Genomic DNA, 20160 nt, shown 5'->3' on the forward strand with positions numbered 1-20160 from the left:
ATTGCTGATTCAATGCCCAGTAGGGCTCCTTTAAAGAAGGAAATTGCTGCAGCATTCACTGTATTCATCAAATATTATTGCTGCTCTCTAGAGGAATGGGAAGATCTATTATCAAAGAAGAAACAGATTCAGCATCACCTTATGGTGGCTATAACTTTTTTTAAAAAATATATATGAAGCAATGTCTTCCTTTAGTTGGGACCCAGAAGGGAGGAAAAAGCAACAGAGAGAGAAAGGGCTAGAGATAAAGAGGCTGCGTTGTCTCCATCAGTCTCACTGCGGGTGCTTAGGAAAGCCTGGAGGTTCAGAGAGGAGCAGGCGCTGCAGGAGTGACTCAGCAGCCTCCTGCGGCAGAGGGGAGCTGGCAGCAGCCACCGCCCTTCCCCGGCTGCCAGCACCAGGCCTGCCCGTCCCTGTAAGCCATCGCTGCAGGAGAGACTGCATCCACGCCAGAGCCACTCGCACGGAGAGCTGGTCTCCTCCTGTCCAACCCCCCCCCTGCAAATAATCGCAAGGAGCCGCAGCTCCCTCTGTTGCCTCCCCAGGGTCTGCTCCAGGGAGAGCATCAAAGCTGCCCCCCAGCCCGTGATCTCCCCACCACAGTCAAAAGCTGCTCTGCTTGCTCCGAGCTGCAAAAAGCTATTAACTCCCACTGCCACGCTCACCTCCCACTCACTGGGAGCAGCAGAGCAGCTGATGCCTCCCCTCCTACACCCCATCTCCCACGTGGCTGTACACCAATGCCTTTACTAGCTTGCACGGGATAGAAAAGGAACAGAAGGGCCACAAAGCACTGCACGTCCAGCCCCACACACCTACCGCTGCTCTCCAGCAGGAGGCACCTAAAGGTGCAGGTGGGAGAGGAGTCACAGGCTTCATTTCAGTCACCCCAAAATTGCTCTGTGTGCAAGGCTCGTTGCAGGCAGAGAACTTAATCCCCCCTCCACGCAGACCAGAGTTGGAAACTGGGCTCTTCCCACTCCCATGGGGGAACGTGGTCTCTGTTCCCGCAATCTGGACTCAGTGGGAGAAGCACTCAGTGTCCACAAACAATGCCTTGAATGCTTGGCGAAGGCTGTGGGAGGCAAGGGAGAAGGGACCCATGACTGCATGAAGCCCACTTGCTCGCTTCTCAGCCCTTTGCTCAGTTTCTGCTAGGTCTGTCCTATTTCCTACCTGGTGGCACCCCACCTCTCTATTCCTGATTTAACACCTCCCTCTTACATGGTGTCTATTTGCTCCTCTCACCCAAAATGAACATTCCCCCCCCCCCCCCTCCAGTTTCACCTGTACCTCCTCTCAGGGCACTCAGAAAAGAACACCTTCCCTGGGCTAAAACTGTTCCGATCCCACAGACACTCCCATCGCCCCATTTTGCTGCATCATTTTCAGCTACTCTGTGGAAGAATTTTATGCAGTATCAATCACAAACACCAGCTCTTGGGGTGAGGTCTGGCTGTGATAAGGCCACTGAAAACTTCTGTTAACTGTACGGAAGTTGGTGCAGAGCACTCACTGCTCCTGGATAAGAAAGAGCCTTGCCCTCTGCATTTTTTTTCCTTGCTTTTAGCAGTTATTCTTCTGTCCAAAGGGAGCATGGGACATGGTAGCTCCTCCTCTATGCGGGACTCTCCTCCTCTCTCCCTCCCTTCTCCTCCTGGAAAGTTGCTGCAGTGCTGAACTTTTGCCAGACACCGGACCTGCTGCAGAAGCGGCAGCTTCCCAGAGGGTGGAGAGAAGAGGCAGACTGAGTAATGCTTTCTCCAAGCTCCACTTGACAGCAGCCACTCAGACGATCACTTCTGCCTCTTCCTTCCTGCCTATAGCAGGGCTCTAGCAATAAATTCCCGGTACAGGTAGCAATGCCAGGTCCTGCCTCCACACCCCTGCCGTGACAGGCAGAGGACACCGCCAAGGGTTAACGCAAGAGGGGCTGCTCCTTGCTTTTCCATCTGGAACAATGGTAAAATCCCCTTTTTCCTCATCCTCCCCCAAAGGATGCAGATAAACTTGGCTTTAGTTCCCTGTGAGCTGCAGCTGCCTCTGCTGTCCCTGACACAGCAATCCTAGGCCCTCTATTTCACCTCATGCTGGCAGATTCCTTGAAAAGTCCAGGAAAAATGTTTCTGCTCGCTTTCTGCCCTCTCCTCTCCCCCTAAATTGCAGCTCCACGGGGGCGAGTTCCCAACAGGAGGCGCTGACAAGGTGCACAGAGCTCCAAACACTGCGGTCTGCCCCCAGGGAAACGCAAATCCCGAATTAACCCTTCCTTTGGGCCTTTTCCTTCCACACTGTGCACAGCACTCCTCAGTCCAGCACAGGCTGCTCCGAAGCGTGATGAGCCTCCTGAAGGAATGATTTAGGTCAGATTATATGGATAGTAACTCTGCCCCTGAAGGCAAGCCCTAGATGCAGCTGAACAGCCTTGGCCAGCCTAAATGAAATCTGCAATGCGTTCTTTTTTCTGAGCACAGCAGTAGCAAACCCTGGGGAGCACTGAACTCGGTAGGTCGCCTCCTGTCTCACTCAGGCTGCACTACGGGAAGAAATAACTCCTTTCCTCCCCCTCACACATCCCACACACATCCCCAAGATGCACCTTCTGACCATGCTGAGCCTACAAAGGCATTTATTTTCTAAAGGCTGCAGGAGCAGCTGGACTGGGGCTGCGAGCTGGCAGAACGGCTTCTCTTTCCTGCAGGCTCACAGCATCAGCCAGCTCTCTCAACATCTGATCTCCAGGCTTGCTGGTCTTAAACCCAAGCCTCAGATGCTCCCAGATTTAAAGGCTGTGTTAGTTACAGGAACAACCCAGCTTGTGCTGCTTCCTTCCTCAGCTTACTGGAAATGCTGCCATGCTCACAAGTCATTTTAGCAAATAAAAGAGAGGATGCAGCCCAGCCTTATAGGGAGTTACGTGTCCCTAACTTTGATCTAACAGAAGCAGACATCATGGATACTGTGACTGTTTCCTCTTTGCTCTCTTCACATACACACTCAAAAGATTAAAAAACAAGTTGCTTCTAGTCACTATTGAAGTTAAAAAAGAGGAATTAATGAAAAACTGCTTTCCATCTTGAATATGCAATGGGTATTAAAAACAACTATGTATCTTTTCCTAAAATCATAAAAAGTAGCTTGGAACCTTTTCCCCAGTACTTCAAAGCAGGAGTACATCTTAGAGCTTGTACAAATTTCTTTAGTGAAATTTTTAAAAGTGTGTTCCTCCTGATGACAAACCATTATCTTAATGGATCAAGAAGTGCTACTTTCATGCTTTATTTTTATTAATATTGCCGCACGTTGTGGAGGCCCACAAGTATGCCAGATATTGTACGTATGTAAATTTGGACAGAGTGCCTGCTATTGAGCCCTGGCAATGTAATTAGGCAAGCACGAGCTGGGAGGGAAGCATGGTAGCTGGAAATCTGAGGCATGTAAGACAACTTCTAAGCTCTTGCTTTCCAGAGCAAAGGAGCTGTAAAGGTCTCGGGAGTACCACCTGATTTCTTGATGACTACACAAAGAACTTCTTTAAATCTGGGTACAACCAATTTTATCCTATCTTGTAGCCCGTGAACGTAAGGGAAACACTTCCCAACAACACAGTAAAAGCAGGTACACAAGGGATTATTCCTCAAAATAGTGACAGCATATAAACTCCTCATACCACTTGGGAGGTGCCACTGAAAGCTGCCAGCCTCCTTAACATCACAGAATGCGGTGCAGTAATGCAGAGGTTAACTGTTACCTCCCATCTTGTGTTAATCATAGGAGGCCTGACTAGCTCCTGCTGGTGCTGAAAAGAAAACAAAAATGTATCTTTGGGCAGATGAAATAAGCACATCTCCCTGCTTAGGACTGACTCATCAGAGCAGGGTAACTAATATCTGATCGTATATTCACAGCACCTCAGCTTCTGGAGGCTGCTTAGAACATGTGCTGAACGAGAACATCCTCCAGACACCGTGGCTGTGCCTGTTTATCAGCCAGGCTCTGAGATGTGCCAACTGGCTCTCAATTTCCTACTACAGCAAGGCAACAGGCAATTTTTAATTGAAAGCTCCTCTCCCCAGCTAGACAAGTCCAGCATTCACAGCCTCAGAGCCTCTGCTAACTTGGGAATGTGGAAATCTGTTCTACTCTTCTGCTGGCATCCCCTGCTATAAATGACTGATGTTGGGATAAGAAAGGTACTAAATGTCGTATACGGGATTCAGTTCTGAAACAACCACAGTCTCATAAAAATTGTAGATGCTCAGCACCACTTAGGCTCAACAACAATGTTCTTTATTCTGATTTAGTAAATGTGCCAATTCAAAGGTCACAGAATACCTGTACCAAATGAAAATTTCCAAGAATTCCAGTTCAAAATACAGAACTGCCTGGATTTATACTGCATGACCTGATACACGTACAGCAACTCATGAACTGGCAAGAGCTTGGTTTGACAGCTTAGTGAATTATAGGCTTGACAAGAGACTGTGGGAAAGGGTTCTTTTCTGCTCAGTTCTTGTTTGCATTTCATTTCATCATTTTGATACCCATCTACCAGAAAAAGAGTGCTCTTCAAGAACATAAAACCATTACAGTGATATGCGGTAGGTCAGAGAGCTCAAACCAGCTCTCAGCTTTCCCAAAGGTCACCCCATCCGAACTCAGGCAGGAACCAGGAGACAGTGAGAATCCACCCATAAATCCCTTTGCTGCAAGCAGCTTTTATGCCACTACTCAGCTATATTGTTCTGAACTGCAGATGGCTGTGCTGAAAGGTGAAACGTGACCTTTCGTGTTTGCTTGCAGTATTTGAAATACGCTCGTTTAGCTTCACAAACATCCTCTTATAGATTCTACCAACAGAAGTAGATAAATGAGAGATAAAGGGATCTATCTGGCTACCTCATCTTTCCTAATACCCCATCTACTCAACAGCTATCCTCTACAACATCAAGTGCTTTATGCTACCTCATAACAAACGGCCCAGTTACTCTCCTTGAAAAGCAAAGTTAATACAATTTCTAGTCAGTTCTGATGGCTGGGCTTGTGAATCAGCAGACCCTTGAAGATTTATCTCCTATCTTACTCTGGAAACCTAGAAACTGCACTGCTTTGAGCTGCTGCGGGAATTTCTCTGACTTGCAGTACACCAGCTAGGTATAGGCAAATAATCTCCCACACTGCAACCCATGCAAGTGCACATTTCACCATTTCTGCTGTCAGAGAGGAAGCGGAATCACTTAGAAGGTAACTCACAACCATCTGCTCAACAGCAACAATGACCCTTGGAGATTTTGGAGTAATTAAAACAAATGACTGAGTAGATTTTGGCAATGCCAAATAAGCAGGCTAGTTAGTTACAACGCCAGGCACTTCTGAAGTTAGTTCAAGAAGGTTTCACTTACACAAAAGCCAAACTCATGCTGCAAGTTTTTAGTAACCGGAGGGCTTTTAAAGGGTCTAATACCACCAATCACCTGAAGGACTTAGAGGATAATCTCAGGATAACAGAAGTTTGAAAGAGTGTGACAGATCCTCATCTAATGAAGGTGATGATCATGGAACACCCAAAGGCAGCAGGCATTGCATAGTACCTGCACAGGGCTCCCTGAAGCACGCCTGCATCGTGCTCTCATTGCTAACTGTGATCTGCCTGTGATTCATAAAGCTTCAATGTTCCAGTTGAGCAATTTCTTTTCTGTTTAAGCATTTTTTTCTCCCCCGCATTCAAAAAGAAAAAAAAAATGTTAACAATTGTTTTAATGGTAGTTTCTATTTCTCTGAAAAATTTGCACAAATAAGAAAAAAACAGTAACTTCTCATCTGCCCCTAAGCAGCATAATCAAGAACTCACTAATACATGCTACGAGAGCCTTACAGGCACTGCCAGTCAGGCTGTTTAATTTACAAATAGTCCTGCATTAGAGTGGTGCAAAGCCAATTTCCCTCTAGGAGTAGCGCCAGAGATTAAACCTCTGCAGACCTCTGCAAATGCTTCAGTGAGGTTATATTAGCATAAAACTGGAGCACTGGGATGCATTCCCTATTCCATCACACCCAGGCGTACGTCCTTGACTATCACCCTTGATTATCAAATACCATACCAAGAATCTGATTCATGCAAGAAGATCTGGTGTAGGAAATTGGGTGCATGGGCTGCAGAAGTTCAGGAATTTTTATTCATATGCTGCAGAGCCGAGCAACTTCAGCTCGCTGCTATGAAGCTTAACCATTCACCACACTGCAGTGCAGTCAGACAGTTTTACTGCTCGCTTCCCATCTGTGTTTTATGCTCAGCTGTCCATGCCAGACTACTAAATAATGGGATGCTTATATCTTGCTAAAAAAATGCTTGCACTTGCGTGCATGGGAAGATTATGTATATTAAAGGTAGAGGTGGCTTTATGCACACTCCACAGATTTTACTGCTACTTATGCAGTAAGAAGACACTCATAAAATTTCAAAAAATAATTGAGTTACAGCAGATGAATTTCTCAACTGTTCTTCTAGATTCTGTGACCAAAGGAAGCACCCATCCTGGTAATGGAGAACTCAGAGCACGCTTAAGTTCCTGCAGACCACAGATATAATATCTCTCTGCTTTTCAATTATGCCTGCAGATCACAAATAAATACTGGTTTTGATTCCCATTTTATCTTTACTGTCACGCATCCTGCAAAGTTTTTGGAAGGAAATAGAGCCTCTGCCTGATTTATGAGCCTTTCATATGCTCTTAATTGTATGCAGCCTCTTCCTTGCACTTATCACTAACAGAGTAACGCTACATATACGTAATTATCATCACTGAGCATTTAGAAGTGCAGTAGTGAGATCTGGTCTCCCAGAACAGCTCTCTGGTGCACACCAACACTTAGGGGTCACTTTGTCTTTGCCCCTTAACGTCTCTTGCACTGATGAGAATGTCTCAGATCTGAGTGCATTGCTTAACACACGAGTACATACTGCAGGCAGCAAACACTATCACACAGGGAAGTGTCAACAACTATTCTTGGATTTTATGGCATCGTAAAACTCTTCTCAGGTGACAGCTTTGTGTAAGATCATCCACAAGGAGACAAAATGTTTTAAAAGCTGAGGCTCAAATCCTCAGCTAGCCTAAACTGGCAGGGCCAGTGCCAACTTAGGCAAACTCTTGGCACGCGCTTCAGTCTAACTCCTTGCTTCTCTTGTTGGCAGAAGACCCGTTCATGAGATTTTGCAGAGGAGTAAATCTCTTTCAGAATGGGCTGAGTGGGCTTCTTCAAGACATGCACGTTGCTCTGCAGCTGGCAAGGCAGCTTCAGATTATTTGCCCAAGAACGTTTTTGCCCAAGAACCTTTTTATCTTCAATTGCTGGAATCTGACAAAAGTAGATCACCTATTTAATTCATTCTGGGAATTAAGATCTAACCACAAGAAGTAATCTGCCATCAGATTTTGTGGCCTAGTTTGGAGTCTTGATCCAAAGAGTAAACAAAGCTAATGAATCCTCTAATTAAGCATTCATTGAAGGAGCTCAGATGGCTGGTTGTTTCCTCTAGCTCTTGTAATCAAGTGGCAGAACAAACTCAAAGTGAGCAAATTAACGTTACTGTGTGCAGCAAAACAGAATTGGTGGAAGTGATAATAAAATAATGAAAGCTGCTCAGGCACTTACTATATATGGCACAAACAAAGCAAATAGCAGTTCAAAAGAAATAAATTAAATACTTATTAGCATTTTTTGTGTCTTTCAGATACTATATTTCAGTCCTCGCAGACAAAACTCCCTATGAGCTTTGACAATTCATATTAGTGCTGTCTCATATTAAAAGGGCTGTTTGGAATACAGGAAGCAGACTTCCTAAAATGCAAGATTCATTCCAATTCAAAAAAGTGCAGCAGCATAAGGAGAATCAAAGTAGAACAAAGCATTTTTGTTTGTACATTTAAATTCTTCAGAGATCTTGATATAATTTCAAGTGCATATATAAGATCTGGATTCTGAACAACAGGAAGAGGGAAAGAAAATGGGTCCCCTTGTCCTACTTGCACTTTTCAAAATCTTCCCCTAAAAGGTAGAGTATTACAGCCCTACAATAGACATTTTCAAACCTCTTCAGCATATGAGCAAAGCTTCCAAACAACCCAAAGATGTCGGAATTCCAGCATGCATGAGAACAGAGCCAAAGAAATTTCTTTAGCTCCCCCATCCCTTCCCAGAAGTTCTAAAGAGAGAAGTAGCTATAAGGAAAGGAAGCATTGTAGGGAAACTGAAATCCTTAACCTGACTTTTCTCAGCACTGAAGCTCTCAGGGGCTTCAATGAGAATTCTCTTACTCAGTTTTTACAACACACCTCTCTGTGGTAAGATCAACAGAAGGACCTATAGGGACCACTCAGCAGAATGCATGCTTTACTGCATTCCCATAGCAGTAAAGTACTGGCACTCAACATCGACTGCTACAGTGGACCCGTTCCAGGTCTTCCCTTTCTCCTTCAGGATTGCTCTGATCAATCTTATCACTAAAAAAAATCATTCAATAAAACATGGTGTCACTGAATGCAAATATGTTGATTTTTGAATTTCCAGTAAATTCATCAACAATTACAGAACACTAGAAAGTAACTTTCTTAATCATACTTAATTATGTGTAATATATCTCAGCTGCCTGTTTTGCAAGTAGAGGTAGCATGCATAGATCAACTCTCAGCAGCTCATTTTACTTTGTATGTTATTTACATCACAGTTAGGAAATTTTCCGAAGTGGGAGTGCCTGATTCCCCAGTCTATCAGTTATGCCTTTCATAAATAGAAAAAAATAAAAGGATAAACAATGCTTTTGCTTTTCTGAATCAGGAATGCTCAATTTCTGTGCAAATCCAAACTGAGCAGACACAGCTTATTTAATGCTTTTGAAATAAGACCAGGTGCAGACGATACGTGCTTCATTCAGCCATGCACCTCAACCCCAAACATACCTGTTAGACTTTCTGCCGGGGAAACCAATCTTTGATGCAAATAAGCGAAAGGAAAACCCCACTACATTCCAATGCATGAATCTTTTCCAGCTCAGGGGAATTCTTCACTGGCTCTGGTTTTGCATTCAGGTTATTTCTCGGTACATGTAAGGCTCTAGCACAGTCTTTGACCCTAGACCTAAACTTCTCCTGGGTGCACGTTAACTAAATAGTATGAGGAAGAGGGAAATTTGCAAACAGCAATGTCAGATGTTTGCTTTTGCTTCTGCAGCACTATTATGCCACTGCACAGGTGCCACTTTTCATGTCATTAATGTCATTTCAGTATCATTCATGTCAATTTACATTATTTAGGTCAGCCAACCTAGTGGAGGTTTTCAAGGGATGAACCTTACAATTCTTCTGCCTAAAGTCCGTGTTACATGAAATCATGAGACTTGCACCTAATTAAAACAGCAAGACAGCAGCTGTAGGTAGCTTCGGCAGATGGAAAGAGAAGTAATGCTAAGCAGCTGGGTGACTCAGCTCATCTCCAGTGACCACCTGCCTGCTTTTTCTCTGATGCAGTCTTAAACACAGACAATGCAAACAGCACAGACCATTTCATTCGGATTGGAAGTCAGTCTTTATCCTGTTCCTCTATTCACTACTACTTTAGAGATTTTTCTAATGATAATATCAAGGGGCTAGTGTGCTCTGCATTAGGACAAAAAGCAACAAAAGAGAGACAAAGAGAATGGGAAAACCAGCATTAGCATTAGCATTACTCTGTACCCGGAAATTTGAACTTCCAAGATAGGATGCCTTGAGCAGTGGTTTCCCTTTCATTACAGTAAGAAAGCTTCATTCTTACCTCTGACTAACAATGAAATTCAACATTGCAGGGCTGTCTGCAGACATGCTTTCCCATCCTCCCGGCACATGCTACTGGAGGAGAAGGAGGGGTTTTGCATTCATTTTCTGTCTCTAAAATGATATGAGAAAGAAGTATGAGAAAAAATATGAATAGACTACAATTACAAACCTTATTTTCCTGGGATACAAAGTAGAGGTTATTTTAGACGTTGAAATGTATTCATTTTTTAAATACATAGCATAATAATTGATACTATTAATAATTAAATCTTATGTTCAAAACATGAATATACGGGAGGTTAACAAATCCATTGGTATGAAACAAGGTATGGCAGTATCCATTTGTTGAGTGTCCCATAACAACTTGTATTTAGAAGCTCAATGAATCTATGGCCAAGCCTACTGGTAAATCTTCCCATCTGCTACGATGTCTACATTACTCATTTACTTCCCTGGGCGCTCTGCAAGATACACAAGCAACCTTTTTTGGTCAAAAGTCAAGAATAGCTACTCTGTTAAATCTGAAATTTATTAGCACATAAAACCATGCCTGTGCTGCTACTGTATTCTGCATATTTAATGCCTGAATAACAAGCATGAATGTAACTGCTACTGAATTTTTTTGAATAAAACTTGAAGCCTCACTTGCAACGCTTATGAGTTGAGAGCATTTCCATCAATCTTCATGTGGACACTTGGTATTTGCCAAATAAATTCTCATCAGATTTACTGTGAGGTAGCGACACATATGTCTTTATTTGTTCTTTGCATAACTAATTCTCTCCAGTATAAGCTCAGATGAAAAGAGGTTATACCTTTCTATCTTTGATATAAACTGCCCTTCGCAGCTTAATATTCTTTATATTCAAGTACACTATGACCTGTGGAAATGACAACACACAACAGGTAAAGTTGTACATGAGAGCACTAGACTATAGAAGGAAACATGATGAAATCCACCCTGTCTTCGTTTTATTAGATGATTCATATTAAGCAAGCATGTTTTTGAGCCCCAAATACTCGAGTACTACTGTAATTAGTGACAGTCAGACAGCTTCAATTACATATATTATTAAGTTATCCACACGTTTTGGAGCATCACAGAAAAACGTTCTGGCAATGTATCCCTACCTTACACTTTTAGATCAATCTCTACTGCAATTAGTTTTACTCAATCAGTGGCTAATAATCTGTATCAGAGGTAGCTGCAAGGCAGCTGTCCACTTTTAGTCTCCACTGTAGTCAGGTTATGAAAGATTAAATATTCAATCCCTGTTGTCCTTTTCTCAAACTTGCCTCCACAGAATTTCAAGGAATATAGAAAGCAAAGCTAGACGGCTAAACGTTATCTTTTTTTCCTGCTCCAAGAGCAAACCACACCCCATATTAGTTTCTTAATTCATGTAATTACTCAGTTATTAAGAACCATTTGTGAGGAGAGACATAGTGAGCACAGCAGGAGCTTGAAGAGCACACACACCTTGTGACAACTGCAAACGAGCTGGGAAAAAAAATGCTATTTAGACACGTATTCTAAGATTTCTGAGGTACAGGTGCGTGTTGCAAACACCCCAGCCCCACTGATAACCCGAGCCTTCCTTAGGCCCTGGCTACGAGAGGGTTTTACAACGACCTCCCTGCCACCTCCCTCAGGGGGATTTGGGCGGGAGGGGGCGACCAGGCACAAAATGGCGCCGCGCAGGTCCCTAGGGCTAAGCCTGAGGGAGTCGTGAGGGAACGCAGATCCGAGGGTACCCTGCCTGCCTACCTCAGACCCACCCGAGGAGGGACAACCGAGCAGCGACAACCCCGGACCGCAGCCCCCTCGCTACCAACCCCCCTGCAGAGCCGCCCGAACTAAGCGGGGCCGTCCTTCAGCGCCGCGTCCCTCCCCGTCCCCGCCTGGCGGCTGCGCCCGCCCGCCCTCCCCGACGATAAATAGGGGCCGTCGGGCGGCGCCGAGCCGCAGAGCAGTGGCTGGCTCCCCGCAACTATGAGCTCGTACGGCTACGACCCGTTCTTTCCCTCCTACAAGCGCCGCTATGCCGACAGCTCGCGGCTCCACGTCTCCACGATGCGGAGCAGCAGCGGCGGCTACAGCTCGGGGCGCTCGGCGTACTCCAGCCTGTCGGCGCCCGTCTCCTCCGTGTCGGTGCGCCGCAGCTACGCCGCCTCCAGCGCCTCAGGCTCCCTCCTGCACTCGGTGGACAGCCTCGACCTGAGCCAGGTGGCGGCCATCAGCAACGACCTCAAGTCCATCCGCAGCCAGGAGCGGGCGCAGCTGCAGGACCTGAACGACCGCTTCGCCTGCTTCATCGAGCGGGTGCACGAGTTGGAGCAGCAGAACAAGGTGCTGGAGGCTGAGCTGCTGGTGCTGAGGCAGAAGCACGCCGAGCCGTCCCGCTTCCGAGCCCTGTATGAGCAGGAGATCCGTGAGCTGCGCCTGGCTGCTGAGGAGGCGACAAGTGAGAAGCAGGCGCTGCAGGGTGAGCGGGAGAGCCTGGAGGAGACGCTGCGGGGGCTGCAGGCCCGCTACGAGGAAGAGGTGCTGAGCCGGGAGGATGCCGAGGCCAGGCTGCTGGAGGTCCGCAAGGGCGCCGATGAGGCAGCGTTGGCTCGGGCCGAGCTGGAGAAGCGTGTGGACAGCCTCCTGGATGAGCTGGCCTTCCTCAAGAAGGTCCACGAGGAAGAGCTGGCCGAGCTGCAGGCTCAGATCCAGTACGCGCACCTCTCCGTCGAGATGGACGTGTCGGCCAAGCCTGACCTCTCAGCCGCGCTGCGGGACATCCGTGCCCAGTACGAGAAGCTGGCGGCCCGCAACATGCAGAACGCCGAGGAGTGGTTCCGCAGCCGCTTCACCGTCCTCAGTGAGAGCGCTGCCAAGAACACCGACGCTGTCCGAGCCGCCAAGGACGAGGTGTCCGAGAGCCGCCGTCTCCTGAAGGCCAAGACGCTGGAGATTGAGGCCACCCGCGGCATGAATGAGGCGCTGGAGAAGCAGCTGCAGGAGCTGGAGGAAAAGCAGAGTGCTGACATCTCGGCGCTGCAGGTGAGCGCAGGCTGCCTTTCAGCCTGCAGCACCGCTTGGTGCATGACGTGGGGGTGGTCTGGGGTGTACTCTGCTGAGCTCCTGTCAAAAAGGTAAATGAATGCTCTAAATAAATGCTCCAAAAATCATAAGGGGAAACAGCCTAGATGCTAAAATGAAGTATATTTAACCCCTGTGAATGCTTTAGTTTTTAAATAGTGGGAATTGGGTGCTTAGGGTTGTGGTAGGGTGTAGAAGGAGGGGTGGGGAAGCCCCGCTGGGGAGCGGTGTGAGGGGGCTGTCGGTCTGCTGCAGCAAGGTTAAGCTGCAAGGGCTGCAGGAATGCCTTGGCAGGTGGCGTTGCTAGACCGGGGAAAACTGAGGCTTGTGCACTGTCAATGTTCTTGCTTCCAACAGGATACAATCAACAGACTAGAGAATGAGTTGAGAACCACGAAGAGTGAAATGGCTCGGTACTTAAAGGAATACCAGGACCTGCTCAATGTGAAAATGGCCCTGGACATTGAGATTGCAGCATACAGGTATGACGGGGAGGATGTTTAAATCAATCTTGGATCAGGTTCCCCTCTTTCAATAAGAGAACTCTTCTTGTTCCTCCAGCTGAAAGTGTCAGAGATAGCAGAGTTTAATCAGGTTTTCTTAATTGTCTTGCAGTTGGAAGAAGCAGTGCTTTTAAGGTAAAGCTTGCTATAAGCAAAATCTGCACTGTGTAGCAAGTATGAGTATCATAGTATGTGTGTACATGCATACACAATTATCAACTCGGGTATATAATCTATTCTCCATCTTGACATGTCAAAAAAAAAAATGCTGTACTCAGAGTGAAGAGATCCCTGAGCCTAGAACCTGTTTTTATATCAGTAAAACTCCTTAAAACAGGTAGCTGTGTTTTTGGAACCAGAAATCCCTTACATGTTTTCAACAACAGGATTTCTCTAATTGCTTAGCAGGAGATTACTTGTGAGTTCTTTTACAGAAGAATTGCTTTTAAATAACTGTTTAATGTTTTAACCCAGATACTGGTAGAAATTATAAATGCTGAAACACTTTCTGTGAATGCCACAGAGGGAAATATTGAAAGTGGTTAGCTGTTAGACAAGGTTTACAGCTGTAACATGGAGTTGTTATATCTGCATTGTTCTCTGGAACTTCACAGGCTACCAAAATACATCTGTATCTTTGCCTGCTGTAGAAAACTAATCTTGTTGTTTTTTTTCATTACTTCAAAATAAGTACTAATTCCACAGTAATACACAATTCAAACTTAATTTATACTAAGAAGACAAGAATACTATTGCCACACCATTATTCATTATGGGCTAGTATTTGCACTCTAGGTAGTCTGCAGTCCCTAGGGCATGTGGCTGTTCAAAGCATAATAATGGTACACTTGTCCACAGCTGAGTTTGCTGAATACCACTGCAGCAGAGCTAAGATGCTTGCTTTTTTTTCTTTCTTTCTCTGCTAGAAAACTGCTGGAAGGTGAAGAGACCCGACTCAGCTTCACTAGTGTTGGAAGCATCACCAGTGGCTACACCCAGGCTGCCCCGACTTTTGGCAGGTCTGCATACAGTGGTCTCCAGTCCAGTTCCTACTTGATGACAACCCGTTCCTTCCCCACATACTACTCTAGTCATGTCCAGGAAGAACAGATTGAAATAGAGGAAACAATTGAGGCTGCTAAAGCAGGAGAAGCCAAGGCAGCCCCAGCAGAGGAAGGTGAGGAGGAAGAGAAAGAAGAAGGTGAGGAGGAAGAAGCAGGAGGTGAAGAGGCTGAAGAAGAGGAGGAAGGTACTTAGTTACTTTCAAACCCCTCTCTTCCATGTTTCACCCTGCTCATATGGGATAAAACCCAGAAATTGTAGGAACTAGATTTAATTGACTTTTCTCACTGACTATTAACAAGCATGTGAGATCAAGCATGTAGCATTTGAGCAACTACACCTGAATTTAGAACAAAAGGTAAGGTAAATGTTTAGTACCAGGCAGATTATAGGACTGGTTCTGGTCCCTTGGAAACTGCTGGCTGTTTCTCATTCTAACAAAATTTAATGCAATACTTTAAAAGCAGCTAATGCTGGCAGCAAGCAAAGTGTGGCTATTTCAGACATCCTTGAATCGATAACAAGAACATCCTGAACTAAATACTAATTTCCAGAGTAGCCTAGGATAATGGGAACATCCCCTGATGTCTGGATGTAACCACTGGGTTCAGTGGACAGCAGCTCCTGTTGTCTGAGGTCTAGGTAGTTTCCTTGCTTGCTTCAACCAAAGTATATGCCACTGGCTGTCCCCCAGTTTACTTACATTTTGAAAAGGTGAGCTTGGTAAGAGCAACATTATAGCTCCGAAGGCTTTAACCTAAATGTATCTGAAATGCATTGGTTACCATTGGACTAATGGATGAGTTTAATGTGATTAATTATAATTTTATTAATGTGATCAGATCATAATGAAACTACAGCTAAGAGCCAATTGGAGGATAATAATAGCAAGATTCCTTCTTGAACTCAAATCTTTGGATAAGGTTTAAAGCAGTGAATCTACAGTTAATTACTCTTTTTCAAGACTGGTTTCTAAAAGGCCTGTAAAATATTTCACTCCCTCTGAAATTTAGAATAAACTGGCTGTATAATTTTGCCAGCCACCTTAGAAGTCCTAGATATGTTGCAGCTTTCATACAGTAATCAGTTGCTAGACCCATGAAGTTTAGGTTGGCTGTCATCCAAATGGATGGAGATGAAGGGTTGCAGGTATGCTGGTTTCTGTGGAATTGGGATTAGGAACTCGTCTGAAGCGGTGTAGGAGATGAGAAATGTTTCTTCTCGCTTTTCAAAGGTGCGAAGGAAGAATCTGAAGAAGCCAAAGAGGGTGATGAAGAAGGGGAAGAAACAGCAGCTGAAGAAGGAGAGGAGTCTCAAGAAACTGCTGAGGAAACTGGTGAGGAAGAAAAGGAAGAGAAAGAGGCAGCAGGAAAGGAAGAGACTGAAGTGAAGAAGAAAGCTTAATTTTTAAGGCAGTCTAGCTTTCTCATCAAGTTAAACTATGATTGACTGAGCTAAAATTGCAGTCTCACATATTTAATTCAGTGACCACTGAGGTTTAAAGTTAATGATCTATGATGTTTCTCTATGCGGAGTATCAGTATGCTTGCAGAGCACCCACTGGCTTGCTCCCTGAGTGCTGCATGGTCTACACGTATGAATTCAGGGGTTGTCCTATTTGGGTGATTCAGAATCTTAAAATTCTAAAAGGAAAAAATAAGTAATGGAATGAAAGTTATCTTTAACTTGCATTTAAAATAATTATGGAAACCTTGGGTGGCAAAATGGAGGCTTCAATACGTATGTGCAATAAAGCTAGTCAATAAAGTTACAGAAATGCTTACACAGATGCCTTGTAGTATGTGTCATTTGTCATTAATGCACTTTATCTATTTTAAGTCAGGTATTGCACTCATTTTTCAAGCTTGTTAAGTGATTCTGTCCCAAGCTGATACATTGGAGAACTGATAAGTGGATAAAGCAATAAGGGAATTTATTTGTGCTGTGGATGTATGTTCACAGGAAATTTTAATTGTAAAAATACACTGCAATCTGGATGTGCTGTTAGCTTTGGTTTTGTTAGCCTTGTATACACGAACTCTCTTTTGCCTTATGGAAAAATTCCAATGAATATAGAAATTACAGGGTGTGTGTGGTATTCTCTGACAACTGAGTGTGAGCTGTCTTCCCACAGACAGCTGTCTTAAGTCATACCACTACGGACTTGAGTCTCATTCTCTACTGAGAATTTATCAGGGCCTTTTCAGTTTTTCAATATGAAGCAAAGAAAAGTCTCAAAGTGTGATCAGGCACAAAATAGGAACCTCTCACAGCAGCAAAGCCTGACAATTCTGAAAGAAATGTCAAGCCTGAGTATTTATTTTCAATTAGCTAAAGTAGATGCCTATAACTTAACCTTGTGCCAAGGGCAAGTAGCAAAGACTACAAATTAAACCATTTAAAATGAGCGGAAATCCAAAATAGAAGAGGCATCGTGGGGATGCACCCTTCTCAGTCACATTTAGCTAGGTGGATTTTTTAGATGAGATTCTGGGGTACCTTTTAATTTTCTACACTGACTTAATGACATTGGCTGCTTTGCATTGGCTCTCCCCAATGGCTATTTTCAGGGAGAAGTATGCTTTTATACAAATTTTAGGGATGTTCCAAAAGCATGTCCCTCAGCCAAAAGAGTTATAAAGTAGGTGGAAGAGGTAAGTGCACAAGGCAATTCTTTCCTTCCATGCTCCCAGGTAAAACAGCAGGAGAAAGGAAGTTTATGGTAAAACTGTTCAGGAGGCAGAGCTTTGTAATCGTATGGGGTAATTCAGTAACTTGTTTTCAGGGAGTCCTGACAGCATTTCTAAATACTGTTGTTTTTCCCTATTTTCTTTTATTTTTTAATGCTTTTGAGAACCAAAAGGCAAGTAAGCAAATTATACCCCCCCCTTCTTCAACATTCTCTTTTAAGTCTTTCTTCCACACCTCCTCTGCTTTCCATAGAGACTTTTTCACCTCTATGGAAAAGAGTTTTCTGTATTTATGCAGGCTCACCAGGCAGACGTGGGTGTCCCCCCCAGCGGGTACTTTTGGTGCCATGGACAAGAGGCTTGGCTGTGCCACTGGCATCAAGCTTTGCAGAGGGACTGGCAGGGTGGCAGAGCTGCTCCTCTCGGTACGTGATGTCCCCAGGTCTAACGCAGCATGGTTTGGAGTGCGGGAGTTGGCACTTGGAAATCCGCCAAAGTGCCCTATCAGAAAATGCTTAGCGTGGCACTTTAGGAAGAGAGAAGCTGCTCCTGCAGAGCAAAAAGCATGCTGTGTGCCAGATCAGAACTCATCTCAGCCATTAAAGCCAAACCACTGTTAAAATAGATGGGCATATATTAAAACCACTGCCCCTATCCTCCCATTCTCCAAGCACTGTGCCTCCTGACTTTGCAATATCTGATTTTTCTTCCTATCTCATGTCTTCTCCTGCGGATGAACCTTTTCTTCACTTAGTCATTTGCATCCCTTTCACTTCTGGGAAGTGACACAGCTTGCGGCTTTCCAAATCTTGGCAGCCAGGCTGCTAGGGATGCTCTCAAACCAGCACATTCAGAGGTACACCAGAAAACACAGTCCTCCCTGCAGTGTGTGTCGGCCTGATCCCTGCTCCCTGCGTTATTTTTAATGCGTTGCAGCTAAAGGAGAGATTTCACGACTCTTGTGGGAAATGTGTGAGTCACAGCCGTGGCAGGGAGCTGCAGAGGGTTATGAGCTGCAGGGGCTATCCAGCCTGGTTCGTTACCCCCAGTCCTGCCTAGCTCCTGAGGGAAACTGGAGGGAACCAGGGTGGAAGCATGCGTCTGCGTGCCGAGATGCTCTTGGGGTTGTGGAGATCCTGGCAACGCTTGCTTTACCTCAGAAAATCCAGGAGCTGGCTTTGACGCAATGCAGTAAAAGCAGGCAGAGGGAGACATGGTAGAAACTTTAACCCAAGTTGCAGCTGCAAGTAAAGCAGCGAGTCTGTCCTTGAGCCTCCCCTGGCCTTCAGGCAGACGGGGTCTGGATCAGGCCGAGATCTTGTCACTGGAAAGACAAATGCAAGGAGGTCCTGAGGGCTTTTCTTCTTCACACACACTCCCCTTCTACTTGGCAAGAGGATAACTTGTACAGGTATAATGCCCAGATTCTAAGAATTAACTTTCCAGTAACTGAATAGTTGACAATTCATCATTTTCTGCCTTCCTGGGTTAACTGAGCGTGGTTCTGTCCTGAACAGAGAAGGGAGAAGCCCACTAGTGCCTGGTAAAAGCACAGACCCTGATGTGTGGAGAAAATTCTAGTGCCTGACTCAGCACCCTAGCAAATGCAACCTATTTCTGTTTTATAACACTTCCGATTTTGTTTCTGCCTGGAATCTAGTTCTGGGATGCTGAAAATGTCTTAATCATAGCTCCTTCAACCCGATAAGGCACAAAGTTCCTGTTTTAGAGCCCTCCAGTTCCTGAAGTCAGTGGGGGTCTTGATGGCCCCCCGCAAGTCAAACACACAGATCTTCACAGATAGCTTCCATTAATTGTTGTTTTTCCTTTTGCAGAGTCTTTTGTACTGATTAATGAACTCCTGTGTCTGAAAATAATTAATCCCTTCAGTGGTTATGCACATTCTCAAGAAATAATTGGTGCAGAACAGGCAAATAACATACTATTTATGCATCTCTGCCCTGGAATTATGCTATCTTTTGAAACTGTTTGATTGCAGATGTCAGTAGACAAAACCTCTTGGCAAAATTAAATATTAACCAGATCTTATAGTTTTATAAATATTTAGAAATGTGCTAACTGGTTGCTTATTTCTCTTAGGATTTGACAGAAACATTTGCAGTGGGAAATAGACCAAACTAAAAATAATAATAATAATTTTTTAAAAAAATGTATGTTAAAGCATACAGAGAAAAGAAGTGCAGTTGTGGTTAATAGCTAAAGGCTGAAATATGCTTTGTGTGGAAAAGGGGAGGAAGAGAGTATTTTATAATATGCCAATGAGTAGCCCATGAGTTTGCCTTACTTCAATGGCTGTAATTTCTTTCTGTAAAACTCTGGTCTGTTGGCTGCATTTAGCAACAAAAAACATTAATTTCTAGGTTTTGTCCTTGTACTTGTCTCCTACCAGAACTGAAGAGAAAGCATAACAGAAAAAAAGAGCAAACCAGTTTGGGATCCCACCTGCAGCTGTGTAAGCACACGTTAACAACACGTTCTCAAGTTTCTCACTGATGTCAAAATTTAATTAATTGTACAAGGTGACCCTTCTTTGTCCTGATGCTGAAGATACCCAACTTTCCATGCTGAGGGGTAGCCCATTGGCTTCAGAATTTGTGACATTTTAGGAGATTCTGGCAGCACTGATGGCAGGTGAGTGGGACTGGGCTCGTTAACATTTTATTCATAAAGGTATAGATATTTTTACATCCATATATGCATGTAACTTTCACAAAAAACGCTTGCTACAGAGAAGCTGCCATTTAATTTGCTTACTCTGCTTTAATTAAACGTCACTCAAGCAGCAATCTGTTGAGCACAGCTTTCCATTATTGATATCAGCAGGAGAAACATTCATTACTTTGCTACACAAAGGCATTCGCATTTATTTGAAATACTTATCTGCTGTGGGGTTTTTACATTTTCTCCAGTGAAGAACATGAGTAACCCTTCCAATTAAAATCTACTTGATCTTCAATTATTGATAGGGCAAAGAATTGGAA

At 44.5% G+C, this 20160-nt stretch overlaps 1 protein-coding gene and 1 long non-coding RNA gene across 2 annotated transcripts; one reads left to right on the forward strand and one right to left on the reverse strand.

Annotated features, from left to right (window-relative positions):
• Positions 1-7725: 7725 nt before the first annotated feature.
• Positions 7726-9888, reverse strand: LOC118177464. Its single transcript, XR_004755806.1, has 2 exons — positions 9814-9888; positions 7726-8504 (listed from the first exon to the last, which is right to left on the reverse strand). It is a non-coding gene; the product is annotated as an uncharacterized LOC118177464 (long non-coding RNA).
• A 1885-nt stretch (positions 9889-11773) lies between these two features.
• On the forward strand, positions 11774-16257 carry NEFL (neurofilament light). The gene is made up of 4 exons (XM_035345172.1): positions 11774-12864; positions 13261-13385; positions 14333-14655; positions 15703-16257. Exons 1-4 carry the CDS (start codon positions 11809-11811, stop codon positions 15870-15872), a joined length of 1674 nt encoding a protein of 557 aa, XP_035201063.1. The 5' UTR covers positions 11774-11808; the 3' UTR covers positions 15873-16257.
• Positions 16258-20160: the final 3903 nt, after the last annotated feature.

This window comes from Oxyura jamaicensis, chromosome 22, assembly GCF_011077185.1.
Source record: "Oxyura jamaicensis isolate SHBP4307 breed ruddy duck chromosome 22, BPBGC_Ojam_1.0, whole genome shotgun sequence".
Lineage (NCBI taxonomy): Eukaryota > Metazoa > Chordata > Aves > Anseriformes > Anatidae > Oxyura > Oxyura jamaicensis.

What these genes read in the sequence shown, in the direction of transcription:
- NEFL (XM_035345172.1), top strand. Translation starts at nt 11,809, where the DNA reads ATGAGCTCGTACGGCTACGACCCGTTCTTTCCCTCCTACAAGCGCCGC. An exon ending in ATTGAGATTGCAGCATACAG is followed by an intron (nt 13,386 to 14,332) that starts GTATGACGGGGA and finishes TTTCTCTGCTAG; the next exon opens with AAAACTGCTGGAAGGTGAAG. An exon ending in GGCTGAAGAAGAGGAGGAAG is followed by an intron (nt 14,656 to 15,702) that starts GTACTTAGTTAC and finishes CGCTTTTCAAAG; the next exon opens with GTGCGAAGGAAGAATCTGAA.